Source organism: Labrus bergylta, chromosome 7 (assembly GCF_963930695.1).
Source record: "Labrus bergylta chromosome 7, fLabBer1.1, whole genome shotgun sequence".
Classification (NCBI taxonomy): Eukaryota; Metazoa; Chordata; class Actinopteri; order Labriformes; family Labridae; genus Labrus; species Labrus bergylta.
Genome location: NC_089201.1, coordinates 1,016,700 through 1,028,943, shown reverse-complemented (window position 1 = coordinate 1,028,943; position 12,244 = coordinate 1,016,700). Strand labels below are relative to the sequence as shown.

At 39.9% G+C, this 12,244-nt stretch overlaps 1 protein-coding gene across 4 annotated transcripts in view; it reads left to right on the top strand.

Annotated features, from left to right (window-relative positions):
- The first annotated feature begins 1,079 nt into the window (after nucleotides 1–1,079).
- The window catches only part of cbfb (core-binding factor subunit beta), a 38,512-nt gene continuing 27,347 nt past the window's right edge, over nucleotides 1,080–12,244 (top strand). For 2 of the 4 annotated variants that reach the window (XM_020640484.3, XM_020640483.3), the window contains exons 1-3: nucleotides 1,080–1,596; nucleotides 2,160–2,246; nucleotides 9,080–9,196. In XM_020640484.3, coding sequence (XP_020496140.1) covers nucleotides 1,519–1,596; nucleotides 2,160–2,246; nucleotides 9,080–9,196 — 282 coding nt within the window. In that variant the 5' untranslated portion in view covers nucleotides 1,080–1,518. The remainder of the gene's footprint in view (nucleotides 1,597–2,159; nucleotides 2,247–9,079; nucleotides 9,197–12,244) is intronic. The other 2 variants (XM_020640486.3, XM_020640485.3) reach the window with 2 other exon arrangements.

The window sequence follows — 12,244 nt, the reverse complement described above, 5'->3', positions numbered from 1 at the left end:
TTCCTTTAAAATGTCAGCAGGCCTATAAAAAGATTGCAGATGATGTGCTGCTGAGATTTGACTGATTTAAAGCATTACAAGGCTTCACTGTCCTGGGGCAAACGTTTCCGCAGAGGTCCTTTTTTTTTTTTTACATTATGCATCTAACTCCGACACCTGACAAGGTTTTTTCAAGGAACACAATGTTTAACTCTACCATCAGTTTGAAATCCCTTTGAGCAGTAGACACATAGTAACCTCACAGATTATTATTCAAACATTTCTGGAGGATTTCTGGAGTTATTCAAACACATAAGAACGGTCTGTCTACCCCCCTCCTTCATGCTCCCTCCCACCTTCCCTTCACACATAAGGTTCCTATAAAGTGCCTGCGGTCCAGACCACACGCATGCGCAGTGGTACTCCAGCGTAGCGTGTGTAGTAGTATTATTATTGTGAATGGGGGTGGGTGGAGATGCGGGGGCTTGAGGAGGAGGTATTTTGGGTGTACAGTCACAAGAGCGACTCGACGGAGCCAGGAAGTAGACTGTTGGTGCGTTCAAAGGCAGCCGGCATTGTCGTAATTGTGAACTTAACAGCTGTGCTGGACCGACCTGCTTACAAAGAAGGGGAAAAAGAGCTTTGTAGCTGTATCAAGAACATGACTACTGTTTATGCTTTCACCTCGTATTCATTATTCTGTTGTTATTTTTGCCATAGCCTATTTTTTCTACAGGCTAGGCCTACGTTGCTGTTTGGCTAAATAATTTAACAAGCGTCTCAAGCAAGCAGGATAACTTTTATAGGCTATTTTAAATGATGTTGAATAATGCTAAAAAGTACTTCAACTTCTGAGTGATGTGTGAATAAAATGTAAAATAGGCACCATGCCTCAGGAAGATATTTCGTCCCCTTCCTCGAGAGAACGAAACACACGCTCCTGCGATTCAAGGCTTTAACTTAAGCAGCTAAAATTAAGGTTATACTTCCTTAATCAATTTTGCTCAATTTGTGTCCGGGCCCTTTTGAACGCACTGCACTCGGCGGGCCCGTGAGGGAGGAGCACTTGAAAGTTGCAGGTAAAGCGGAGACACACAGAGAGCGCGTATTTGTTGCCACTTACTGGAGATCACACGCTCGTCAAGAGAGAGGGAGGGAGGTAGAGAGACACTGAGAGGCAGCGAGAGAGAGAAAGAAAGAGAGAGAGAGAAAGAGGGAGGGAGAGCCACACGGTCAAACTAAGCTTTATCTACCGCGGAGGGTCACTTAATAAGAGCTATTTGGAGCCAGAGGCGACCCGGAGCGCGCAGGAGCCGCAGCCAGACGCAGACCATCAGCAGCAGAGAGCACATTGCTCCACACAGGGAAGAGACAAAAAAAACATACACAGACACGGAAGAGAAGTGAGTGAAAGAAAGCACAGTGAGGGACGGAAGGCAAGACAGACTATTAAACTTTGACTGTGGGATAATATCAGAAAATAAGATTTTATTTTTTAAAAAAAAGTGAGAGGGAAGAGGAAGAACTGTGCTGGTGAAGATGCCGCGGGTAGTCCCGGACCAGAGGAGCAAGTTTGAGAATGAGGAGTTTTTCCGCAAGTTGAGCAGGGAGTGTGAGGTGAGTGTGCTGCTGAGCTTCTACACACACTGGATCCTTTCTGTTAACACAGCGGAAATAAAGACAGAGAAGCACGCTGGAGGCTCCAATCGTCTCAAACTTCATACATGTCACTTAACACACAATTGAATCAGGAGGATATATCTAAAATTGTAAAAAGCTCCCCTAATTTCCAAAGGTCGACGAAGTGCTCTTTAATAATACGACTCATTAAGATTGAATTGAAAAGAATAGCTCTTCTTTTAGACAATACGTCTGACACTACCTTCTGATTCCTTTTTTACTTTGTGCTCCTTTATTTTAATTTTGTGTTTTATGTATTTTTTCCTCAAATCCAAGAAGTAGGCTAATAAATGAGTATTTTCCTTTAGATATTGTATATTTTTTGATACAAATTGAAGAGAACGAGAGATGCATTTTTCATATATCAAAATTAATTTGGCCTATCGTCAAAAAAGAGCATTGATGTAAAGCAGTCCCCCCAAACACATGAAGAATATAAATGAATAACCTATAATACCATATATTATTGTAAATGTTACAATGTGTTGTTTTCTATACAGATTAAATATACTGGCTTCAGGGACCGGCCCCATGAGGAGAGACAAGCTCGCTTTCAGAACGCCTGCAGGGACGGACGCTCAGAAGTGGTGAGTCCACAGCTAAAGAAATTATCTTTTTATTCAATTTCCCCCGGGGAAAAAAACTGCAGAGGAATGTATTACCAATCACTGTTTTATATTTGACTCAAAGAGAGAAAGGAAGGCAGTGTTAATGTGTATTTTTTTTTACGAGGTTGTGACGCTGTAGAATCCTTTTTTTTTTGCTTATAAACTTAGCGCTGGCTCATTAAAGAAGCTTTAAAACAGTGACAAGCATTTATCTTATGTTAAGAGATAAGTGTGCTGTTATTGTGAGAACACTGACCAGGTCAGTTTGTGCAGTAGCACCGTGTACACTCGTGCGTCAGCGTGTGTGTTATGATTGTTCTGTATGATGATTGTATGATGTGTTCTTGAACAAGGGAGTAGACGTGTTGTCAGTCATGTCTTTGCTTCACTTATAGAAACACTCATGACTTCTTCTTGTCTCTGTGCTCTGCAGCTGCAGTCATCATTGTCTCTCAACACACATGTAGCACGCTTAAAGGTCACAACAAACACCGTCAGGGCTGCAATTTGGAGCCTAAAATTGGTGTCTTAAAGTAAACATCAGCTGTCATGTCTTATTTTGGTACAAACAGTAAACATGTAGTGAAAGAAGGAGACTCACAGTGAGTGAGCAGAGAAAAAGAAAACATTACAATAATGCAATAGACCAACTAAATGTTTTCAATTTGAAAATGTAATGCTTCCAAATGATTCAGTGTTTGATAAATGACCAGCATCTCTTTTCTCCTAGACCTTCTCATGATTAATCTAATCAATTATGAGGATTTTCTGCGCTTCTTTCTTTTAATGTGATAGAAACACAAACATCTTTGTATTGAAAGAAGGCAAAAATCAAACTCTCTGAGAATTTCACATTTATAAACCATTAAAAGGTCATAGAAAATAATCTGCAGATGAATAAATGGTGAGGATTTCCTTGTGTCGTCAGAGCTCAGTTATTGTTAAAACTTAAGTTGTTATATTACGTTTTCATCCATGGAAGAGTATCCAGTGGGTGATAGTTGCAGTGTAGGGGACAGTGTGTGTCGTTGAGTGAGAGAGTCTGTTCGCTGAATCGGTCTTCCTCCATTTCCAAACCACACTTCTCTTCAGCCACATCTTGAAATGCCTCCGATTGGTTGACAGAATTTGAGATGGATGCCTCTAAACGCGCTGCGAATTTTGTCTATTAAAGCAAAGGTCCTGCATTCACCAAATCTGACCTTATTTATAAAACTATTATTACACACTGTGCAGAAACAAAAATGGTCTCTGTCGAAACTCTGTCTTTGAGCTGCAGGTAAATATTAAAGGTAGGAGTAGTTTATAACATGTTGGATGGTTTAATGTATTGTATAACATTTAAATTAACATAACATGTAAATGATCAGCTCATTGCATCATCATCTGTATGCTCATTATAAGCTGTAGAATCGAAATCAGCAAATTACGTAAAAAAAGTCCTCTCTGAACATGTCTGCATGTTTTACTGTCTTCAATTTTCTGCTAAGATAAAACCAGTCTTCTCCAACTGAACCCAAGTGACTTTTCTTTTATTAATACGTCTCAAGCCTTTTTATAGTTTTAAACAAGTTAGGACACATTCATTTACTCATTATGTAATCATACAGTATACTCACAGTGTGAAGTGAAGTCTGCTTAAACTTTCTATTAAATCATGTGCTCAAGGTGAAGTCAGGCCAAAAATTTCGCCTGCTGGTGTAAACACACACACTTGTGACCACACACGCACGCACTCAAACACGCATGCACACACACACATATCCTCTGTCTGTCTGTCTGTCTGTCTGTCTGTCTGTCTGTGTGTCTGTCTGTCTGTCTGTCTGTCTGTCTGTCTGTCTGTCTGTCTGTCTGTCTGTCTGTCTGTCTGTCTATGTGTCTGTGTGTCTGTGTGTCTGTGTGTGTGTGTCTGTCTGTGTCTGTGTGTCTGTGTGTCTGTCTGTCTGTCTGTCTGTCTGTCTGTCTGTGTGTCTGTCTGTGTGTCTGTGTCTGTGTGTCTGTCTGTCTGTGTGTCTGTGTGTCTGTCTGTCTGTCTGTGTGTGTGTGTGTGTGTGTGTCTGTCTGTGTGTCTGTCTGTGTGTCTCTCTGTCTGGACATGACGTTAAAAGAACGACAGCAGAAATGTCAGAAAAAGAAATAGAGTGACAGTCAGTGTTTTCTGCCTCTATATCAATGCTATGTGTCGTTTCACATATTCACAGTGTCTATGGAAGAGCAGAGAAGAAGAAACTGGTGAGCAGAAAACTTAATGAAGCAGTTTAATTAAGTGCATGGAGATTGCACCTGTTGCCCCTCTATACATTTTATGATGGTATGCGGTTTGCAAGATATAAACGTCACCAGCATCTCCCACCCACTTGCAGTGAATTTATCTGAATATTTCCTTTCCTGAAAAATACTAGGAGGCTGGCAGAAACATTCTGTGTAAAGTCGAAGTGAAAAAACTCCCTCTGAAAACTTGAGTTTAGTGCATGTGTGAAAAAGGCTAAAGAAACCTGAGAGAGGGATTCAGTTTCTTCTGATCGTTGCAGCTCTAACACTAAATATGCATTACTTTCTGATTGTCCCATTCTTTTCAAAAAAACATTTTACTGATGAAAACTTCACGTGGATGGTTTGGCTTCTCTGAGCAGAGTGGTGGAGATGTTCATAGTTTTTTTCTTATACCAGGAGGGTGTGTTTTCTATTTCTCAGTAAAGTTTTCCATTCTCATCTAAAATCTTACTTTATGACATTTTTGAAGCGACATCACATCACTGATAACAGTCCAAAATAAGATGACCAAAATCTGCCATTCTTTGCTACATTTTTTTAAACTTTATTTAGAGATAGGACAAGAGTCAGAAATCAGGGAGAGAGAGAGTTGGGGAATGACATACGGGAAAAGGATCCACAGGTCGCATTTGAACTCGAGGACTACAGCCTCTGTACATGAGGCGTACACATTAACCTCTATTTTCATTACCAGTACAATCTTATTTATTTTAATGACCGATATCAAAAAGTACTGTAGCTTTAAAAACAATAACCTGTAGATCTTCAGTGGCCGCTATGAGAGAAAGAGAGAGAGCAGCTGTGGTCCGTTCAAGTTCACACCAGTACTGATGTTTCTTAAGTCCTTTTGGCATCTCATACGGAGAAAAATAAACAAATAACATGTGTGCAATTTGTGTGCAGGAGTTTGTGTGTGACTTTTGATAATCACAAACAATCTGGTGCACAGGACTTCTGTTTTTGTTGTCCGGTGAAGAAACAGGTTTTGACCTTGTTTGAATTTGAATAGTATCATGACAGCTCTAGTGAGAGCTTGTGTACAGTTGTTTAGTTTTAAATGAACAATATTTGTGTTTTCATAGACTTTGTGTTTTATAATGAGGGATAAATATATATATATATATATATATTTATCCCTCTGATATATATATATATATATATATGTGTGTAAGATATCAGTCTTATCTTTATAACATATCAGGAAGGGCCAGACAAAATATCTTTCCCCCTCTCTCAGGTCAAATTCTTTCTCGACCTAAACCCTGGACTGTGATACACAGAAAAAACATGAATCCACTTATATTTTATTTTTCAAGTGATCATTTACCACACAAGTCAGTTCAGAAAATGTTTTATTCATGGAAAGCTGCTTATAGACGTAAAATAAATGAAAGGCCTTTTAATGTGGATAACAAAAAGACAGAGCACTATGAGCTGTAATGAGTTAGCTGCTCAGAGCAGGAATACAGTGTAATGGTTTGAATGGTCATGGTTTGGATAGTGATGGTTTTAGGTCTTTTTTTTTTGAAGAGACATTGATTTGTTTTTGAAAATTTGATGAGTCTACGTGCCGTTTTATATTCTGCATGATTGCAACATTTAAACTATCAGAATAAGCATGGTAGTACAGTACATGCATTTAACAGCAGCAAATGCAAACTAACATTTTTATCTGATTTTAGTTATTAGGTATGCTCATTTTCTACTAGATGACTCTAATATGTACATTTTAGGGCATTATGAAACATCAGACACACACACACTCACACACTCACATACACAGATGTGCAGATCTGATCAGGGAGACTCTAAAATGCATCGAATTGATTTGATATATGGGACAATAATTCAAAGTAAATTATGTTCAGCTAAGCTCATTAGAGATGAGTCTCTTTCTCAACTATTATTGATTTTCATGCTTCGCTGTTCTCGCTCTCTCTCTCTCCCTCTCTCTCTGTGGCTCCTCTACCATCTCTCTCTTTCTTTCTCTGTGTTTTTCATTTCCTTTCAAGTCATTTCCTTTCTCTCTTCATTTACTTTCTCTCTTCTTCGTATTCTTTCTTTTTCCCCTTTTAATCTTACTTCCTTTCCTTATACGATCTGTCTTTCTTTACATACATTTCAAACGCTGTCCTGTTTACCTCCATTTCTAATTTCCTCCATTTCACTTTGCCTCCCTCTCTTTTCCTCTTCCTCCTTTGTCTCTCTGTTTCCCTCCATCTCTTTACCCTCTCTGCCTCTCTTTCACATCTTTTTTTCCTTCCGCAGTAGTAGGCAGCAAACGAGTATCAGATGGTTGTAATCAAATACTTCAAATACAGCAGAAACGATGACTCCGGTGTTTTTTGAGCTCTCCTGTCTTTGCATGTGTGTGTGTGTGTGTGTGTGTGTGTGTGTGTGTGTGTGTGTGTGTGTGTGTGTGTGTGTGTGTGTGTTTTTGTGCTCATGCACATACTCAATAATTTTCATCTTCCTGCTCTCCTGGTTGTTCTCTGCTTCTTCTCTTTCCTTCCTCGGTCTCTCCGATGAGGGACACATTTGACAGGGTGCATAATTTATATGCTTCCAGCTCAGTGGCAGCCCTTAATGCCCTTAGTATTGATCTGTCTCTGCAAACACAACACACATACACGCACACACAAAGACAACACACACACACACACACACGCACACACACACACACAGACACGCATAAAAAGCTGACATTTTCTAACTTGATTTTCTGCCTCTCTCTAATTCACGTCTTACTGACTACAACAGAGAAATGCATTCTATTGATTTTCATTTTTTGTGTGTCGCTTTGCCGTTTTTGAAGAAGTGTGTGTGTGTGTGTGTGTGTGTGTGTGTGTGTGTGTGTGTGTGCACTTTTCTTGACAGGAATGTTCCCTGTTAGAGCAAGAAGCCTTTTCTTTTTGCAGAAATCAAAAAACGAGGTCGGCTACAGGAAGATGTGATTATATGTTTGTGTGAGGAGTTGGTCGGTGGGCGGTTAAGAAGGAGACGTCAGAGAGGGAGAGGGAAAGATGAGGGCAGACGGGATAAAGAAAGGAGAGAGAGAAACACCCTGACAGACTTTATCAAGTTTAAACTCCACCAGGCTTAGACCCAAATAACACGTTTGAATTTATTCAAACGTCCTGCTCTTCAAGCTTTTGAAAGAAGCTTCTGAAAACATTTCATGAAAATGAAGAAATAACTTCATGTGCAAAAGAAAAACACCACTCTAAAATATTTATCTTGGATACAGATGGGTTTTCATCTGCAGTTCTGTCACCAAAAATGTACTTTTATAACTGGGAGGACTTGTGTGTGGGAAAGAATAATAAAGAGCATACAGGGCACCACAGACTGTATATATATGGACGTAGTCTCAGGGATGTCAGCCATTGGTTTCTGATGAGGACTTTTGGAGCGTATTGATGGTATTAACATTTTTTTTAATACATCTGGTCTTTTGGAACATCATCTTATGAGATGTGATTTTTTGAACTCTTTAGAAACCAGTGGTACAATTTGTACAATAGTATTGTTGTTTGTGAATCACTTGAAATACTTTCCAGAAGTGATTTTTATTACCCTGCAGACACATAACCATCATCAGACGCAAAAATGAATCTGCTCCAGTTTGGATAAAAGATTAACCCTTTTGATTACTACTTTAAGAAAAGGCCTACATTCAGTAGATATCTTGAAAATAAGGATATGATGCTAAATGTTTTTAAAAATCATTTATAGATAAAGCATCTTGGGTTTTCCTCTTCTGGTCTGTTACCAAAGAACAACTCGAGCTCAGGAACAAAACAGAAATGGAAATGTTAGAGCCCTAAATTGCAATTATATAACTTCAAAAGTTCTTCCTGTCTCATAAATTTACACTCTCTTTGCTAATTTGTGATGTTTTTGGTATTTTCTCACACTTGTCCAAAGTCTTTCAGAAGCACAGGATATGATACAGCTGTTTATACAAGCTGCTTAATATTTCCTGTGAAATCAGTGGAGGGCTGTTTAACCATTTATAAAGTTTAATGTGAGAGGGTTGTTCATAGTGCTGATCTCATGAATAACATCCTGCAGCTGTAAGCAATGCTTTTAGCTCTTTCTTTTGTTTCTACAACACTTAACAGGGAAGTGTGTCTTATCCACGAGCATGCTGCAGTTTCAGACTGTGGGACCATTTCCCCTAAGAAAGCTAAAATGATGAAGTGACAAGTGAGACAGTTAAAGAGGCCAACTGTTTTTTCTGAGGAGTTGGTGGAGACCAATATAGAGCCGAAACCCCTTGTAGATTTTTGACTTGTGTGATGCTCTGTTTGAGCTCGATATGAAGATATTATCTAACACCTAAGCCTTGACATTGAATGACCAATCAGGACTGTGATTGTGTATTTATTTTTCATTACTTGCCCCTATTGGTCACAACTCCTTTAATGTTTTTTTGTAAGCGTGTCCCCTCTCCAAGTACTTAACAATCTCTCCCTCCTTGTCCCTCCTTCTCTGTCTCTCTCTCTCTGTCTCCCCCCCTCGCTCACTCTCTCCAGGCCTTTGTAGCTACAGGTACCAACCTCTCGCTCCAGTTCTTTCCAGCCAACCTGCACGGAGATCAGAGGCAGGTTCCTTCGAGGGATTATGTCGACTTTGAGAGAGAGACAGGAAAGGTAGGACCAGTGCAAGATGTGCATCCACTCCCTCAAACACACACACACACACACACACACACATACACACACATGCTCATCTGTTGTAAAGTTTATAGGGTGCACGTTGCAGCTGACTGGCAGCAGAGAAAAGAGATTTTCTTCCTTCAGTGTCATGACAAATGCAAGTCTAACACAACAAATGGCTATTGTCAAAATCTCACATTATTATGTCATCTGGATATGAAAACACATTTGCTGTTCCTCTCATGCTCAAGTCATGTGTGTTTGAGTCATCCAGCTTTGTTTTAACAATAGCTTTTGGGAAACACATTGATGCTTGTCGCTTTAAATTCCTCTTTTAGTTTCTGAAATGAAAAATGGTTTTTTTTTGTTCCAGCTTCACTGACGGCTGAATATCCTGATGTCTTTAAATAATAAAACTTAGGAGTCTTATTACTTTTGAATTTGTTTTGACTTTATTACTATCAGTAATAGTAACAACTTGAAATCACATTAATGATGATCTAATAATGTGATATCAAAAAGCAAAACACAGAAGATTTTTCTTTACTTAAGAACGTCACATCATTATTCTTGCATGCTTGTTCAAGTCCATCACCCTTGATTGAATACAGATTGAGGACAAATTGAAAGCATCAGTTTGTAATCAGTCGCCCGTCGTTCAAAGTCAAGCCTTTAAAGCTCGGCATCACACTTAAGTGCTTTTCAAAAGATACCTCTCTTGTACTAGCCAGCGAACGCATCCTGATTAATGCTTATCCTAGTCAGAGTGCGCTGCTTGTCACACTTCAGTGAGTTTATTAAAACAGAACTTTCTCATCAGCGCTCTCTCAAAATGAAAGAACAAAGTCAAAGTACTGAAAGACCCCAAAAAGATGAGAGTTTGCTGCCGTCGTCTAGGTGACACACTCTGTAGTTCAATGGTGGTGCTGTTGTGTTTATGTGTATGTTAATTGTCTCCCCTGGCCCTAAGCCAGGACTTGGTGTGTGTGTGTATGTGTGTGTGTGTCAAAGGGCCCTCCACGGACACTGGCCAGCTGAAATGAATGCCGGCTGGCGGCTCATTAAAAATGCATTCTAGGGAATCGATGGACCTCCATGCCCCAAGGCTGACGGACTAATCTCACCCTGTTAATTATTCAACACAAGTGTCCTGATGGTTGGGAACTGTGTGTGCATGTGTGTGTGTGTGTTTGTGTGTGAGTGGGCTTGTGTTAAAGGGCGCCAGGCATTTAGCAGAGGAGTTGTGCTGTGATGGGCTGTGTGTGTGTGTGTGTGTGTGTGTGTGTGTGTGTGTGTGTGTGTGCGTGTGTAAGATGATACCCTTTTCTTTGTCTCCTCAACAGTGCTCACAGATCTATGAAGTTTTAATGAGGCAAGAAGTCGTCAACGTAAAGCAGTTTCACAGAACTAAAGCCAAACACACTCACACACATTAACAAAAATACAGACATGATGATCCAGATAAACTTTCTGACGGTCTGCTCTATACCTCCGTATTCACAGTGCATCTTATAAAAAGTAAATCCACATCACTGAAAAACTGTATTCATAAAGCTCCAACAACACACAAGTATAAGCTTTCTCTCCCTTCTTTAATGTTGTATTCGTTTATATTCCACATGTTTAAACTTGATGAGTACATAATGTGGTTTGTGGAGTTACAGTAAAAGGAAATAATGTTTAAAAGAAAGCGCTCAAACGCACTCAAACGTTCCGATGAAGAGCCTCTAATTGTGTGCAAAGTGTACGTTTTCAGCAGTGTAGCTCTACCACAATACCAGCTTTCATTTCATACACACACCCACAAAGACACACACACACACACACACACACACACACACACACACACACACACACACACACACACACACACACACACACACACACACACACACACACACACACACAAAACAACAAACACACACACCCCGCCCTCTCATCCTGCCGGACCTCCCTGTAGAAAACAACTGTCAGGCAGAAGCAGGGATTTTGTGTACGTTGCAACTTTTCCTCCTAATTACTGTCAGTGATTAACTACACACTCTCACACACACACACACACACACACACACACACACACACACACACACACACACACACACACACATATTCACGCATATATTCACGCACATATTCACGCACATATTCAAACACTGATGATGTTTATTATCTCTTTCAGTTATTTATCGTATGTCAGACATATTGAATAAGGGGCACAAATGGTGTTGTCAAGAACAAAAACTAAAGAAGAGAAGGATGAGACAGTAGCTCATTTTTTTCCAGTCCTTTGTTATTTGTCTTTCTTTCAATGCATATTTTCTTTCTTCCAGCTTCCCTTCTTTTCTTTGTTTTTCTTGTGGCATTTTGTATGCACATCCCCACTTCTCCTCCAGCTCACGAGCCTTTCCTTTTTTCCATTCCTTATATTTTTTGCTTACATCCTCATTCCCACTGTAAATTCCCAGCTCCATCCATCCCTCACTCACTCACTCCTGTCTTCCCTCTCTGTTCCTCCCTCTCTCCCGCCTCCTTCATCTCCAAACACATGACGGTGCCAAACCAAAAGGGTAGTACAGCCATGTTAAACTTGGCAGCTGAATATAATGAGTGTGCGTTTAAGTGTGTGTCTTTGTGTGTGTATGACGAAGAGAGAGAGAGAGAGAGAAAGACGTTTTGAAAGAGGGAGAGAGAAAGAGTAAAAGTACAGGCTCTCGTTGCAGGGCTAATGGGAGCCAGCTGTGGACGAGGTTAATTTTAGCGTCAGCAGCAAACTTCCTAGCAAGCATTAAGATGGACATGAATTTTAGCATCAGCAACTGGTTCAGCAGCAGCAGCAGCCTTTATGGCAGCAGACTGATGTAGGTTGCTCAGTCAAGGTGTTAAGGTGTACAATATGGAATCACGGGTGTGAAATTTAAAAAACTTCTTTTTTTTTTGGTTGTTGACCAATAAACAGATTCTCACCCCTTCATGACTCCTCACAGCAGCACTGGTGAAATAAATGAAAGTTACCTGAACAGGAGCTAATTGCTAAAAAAAAGA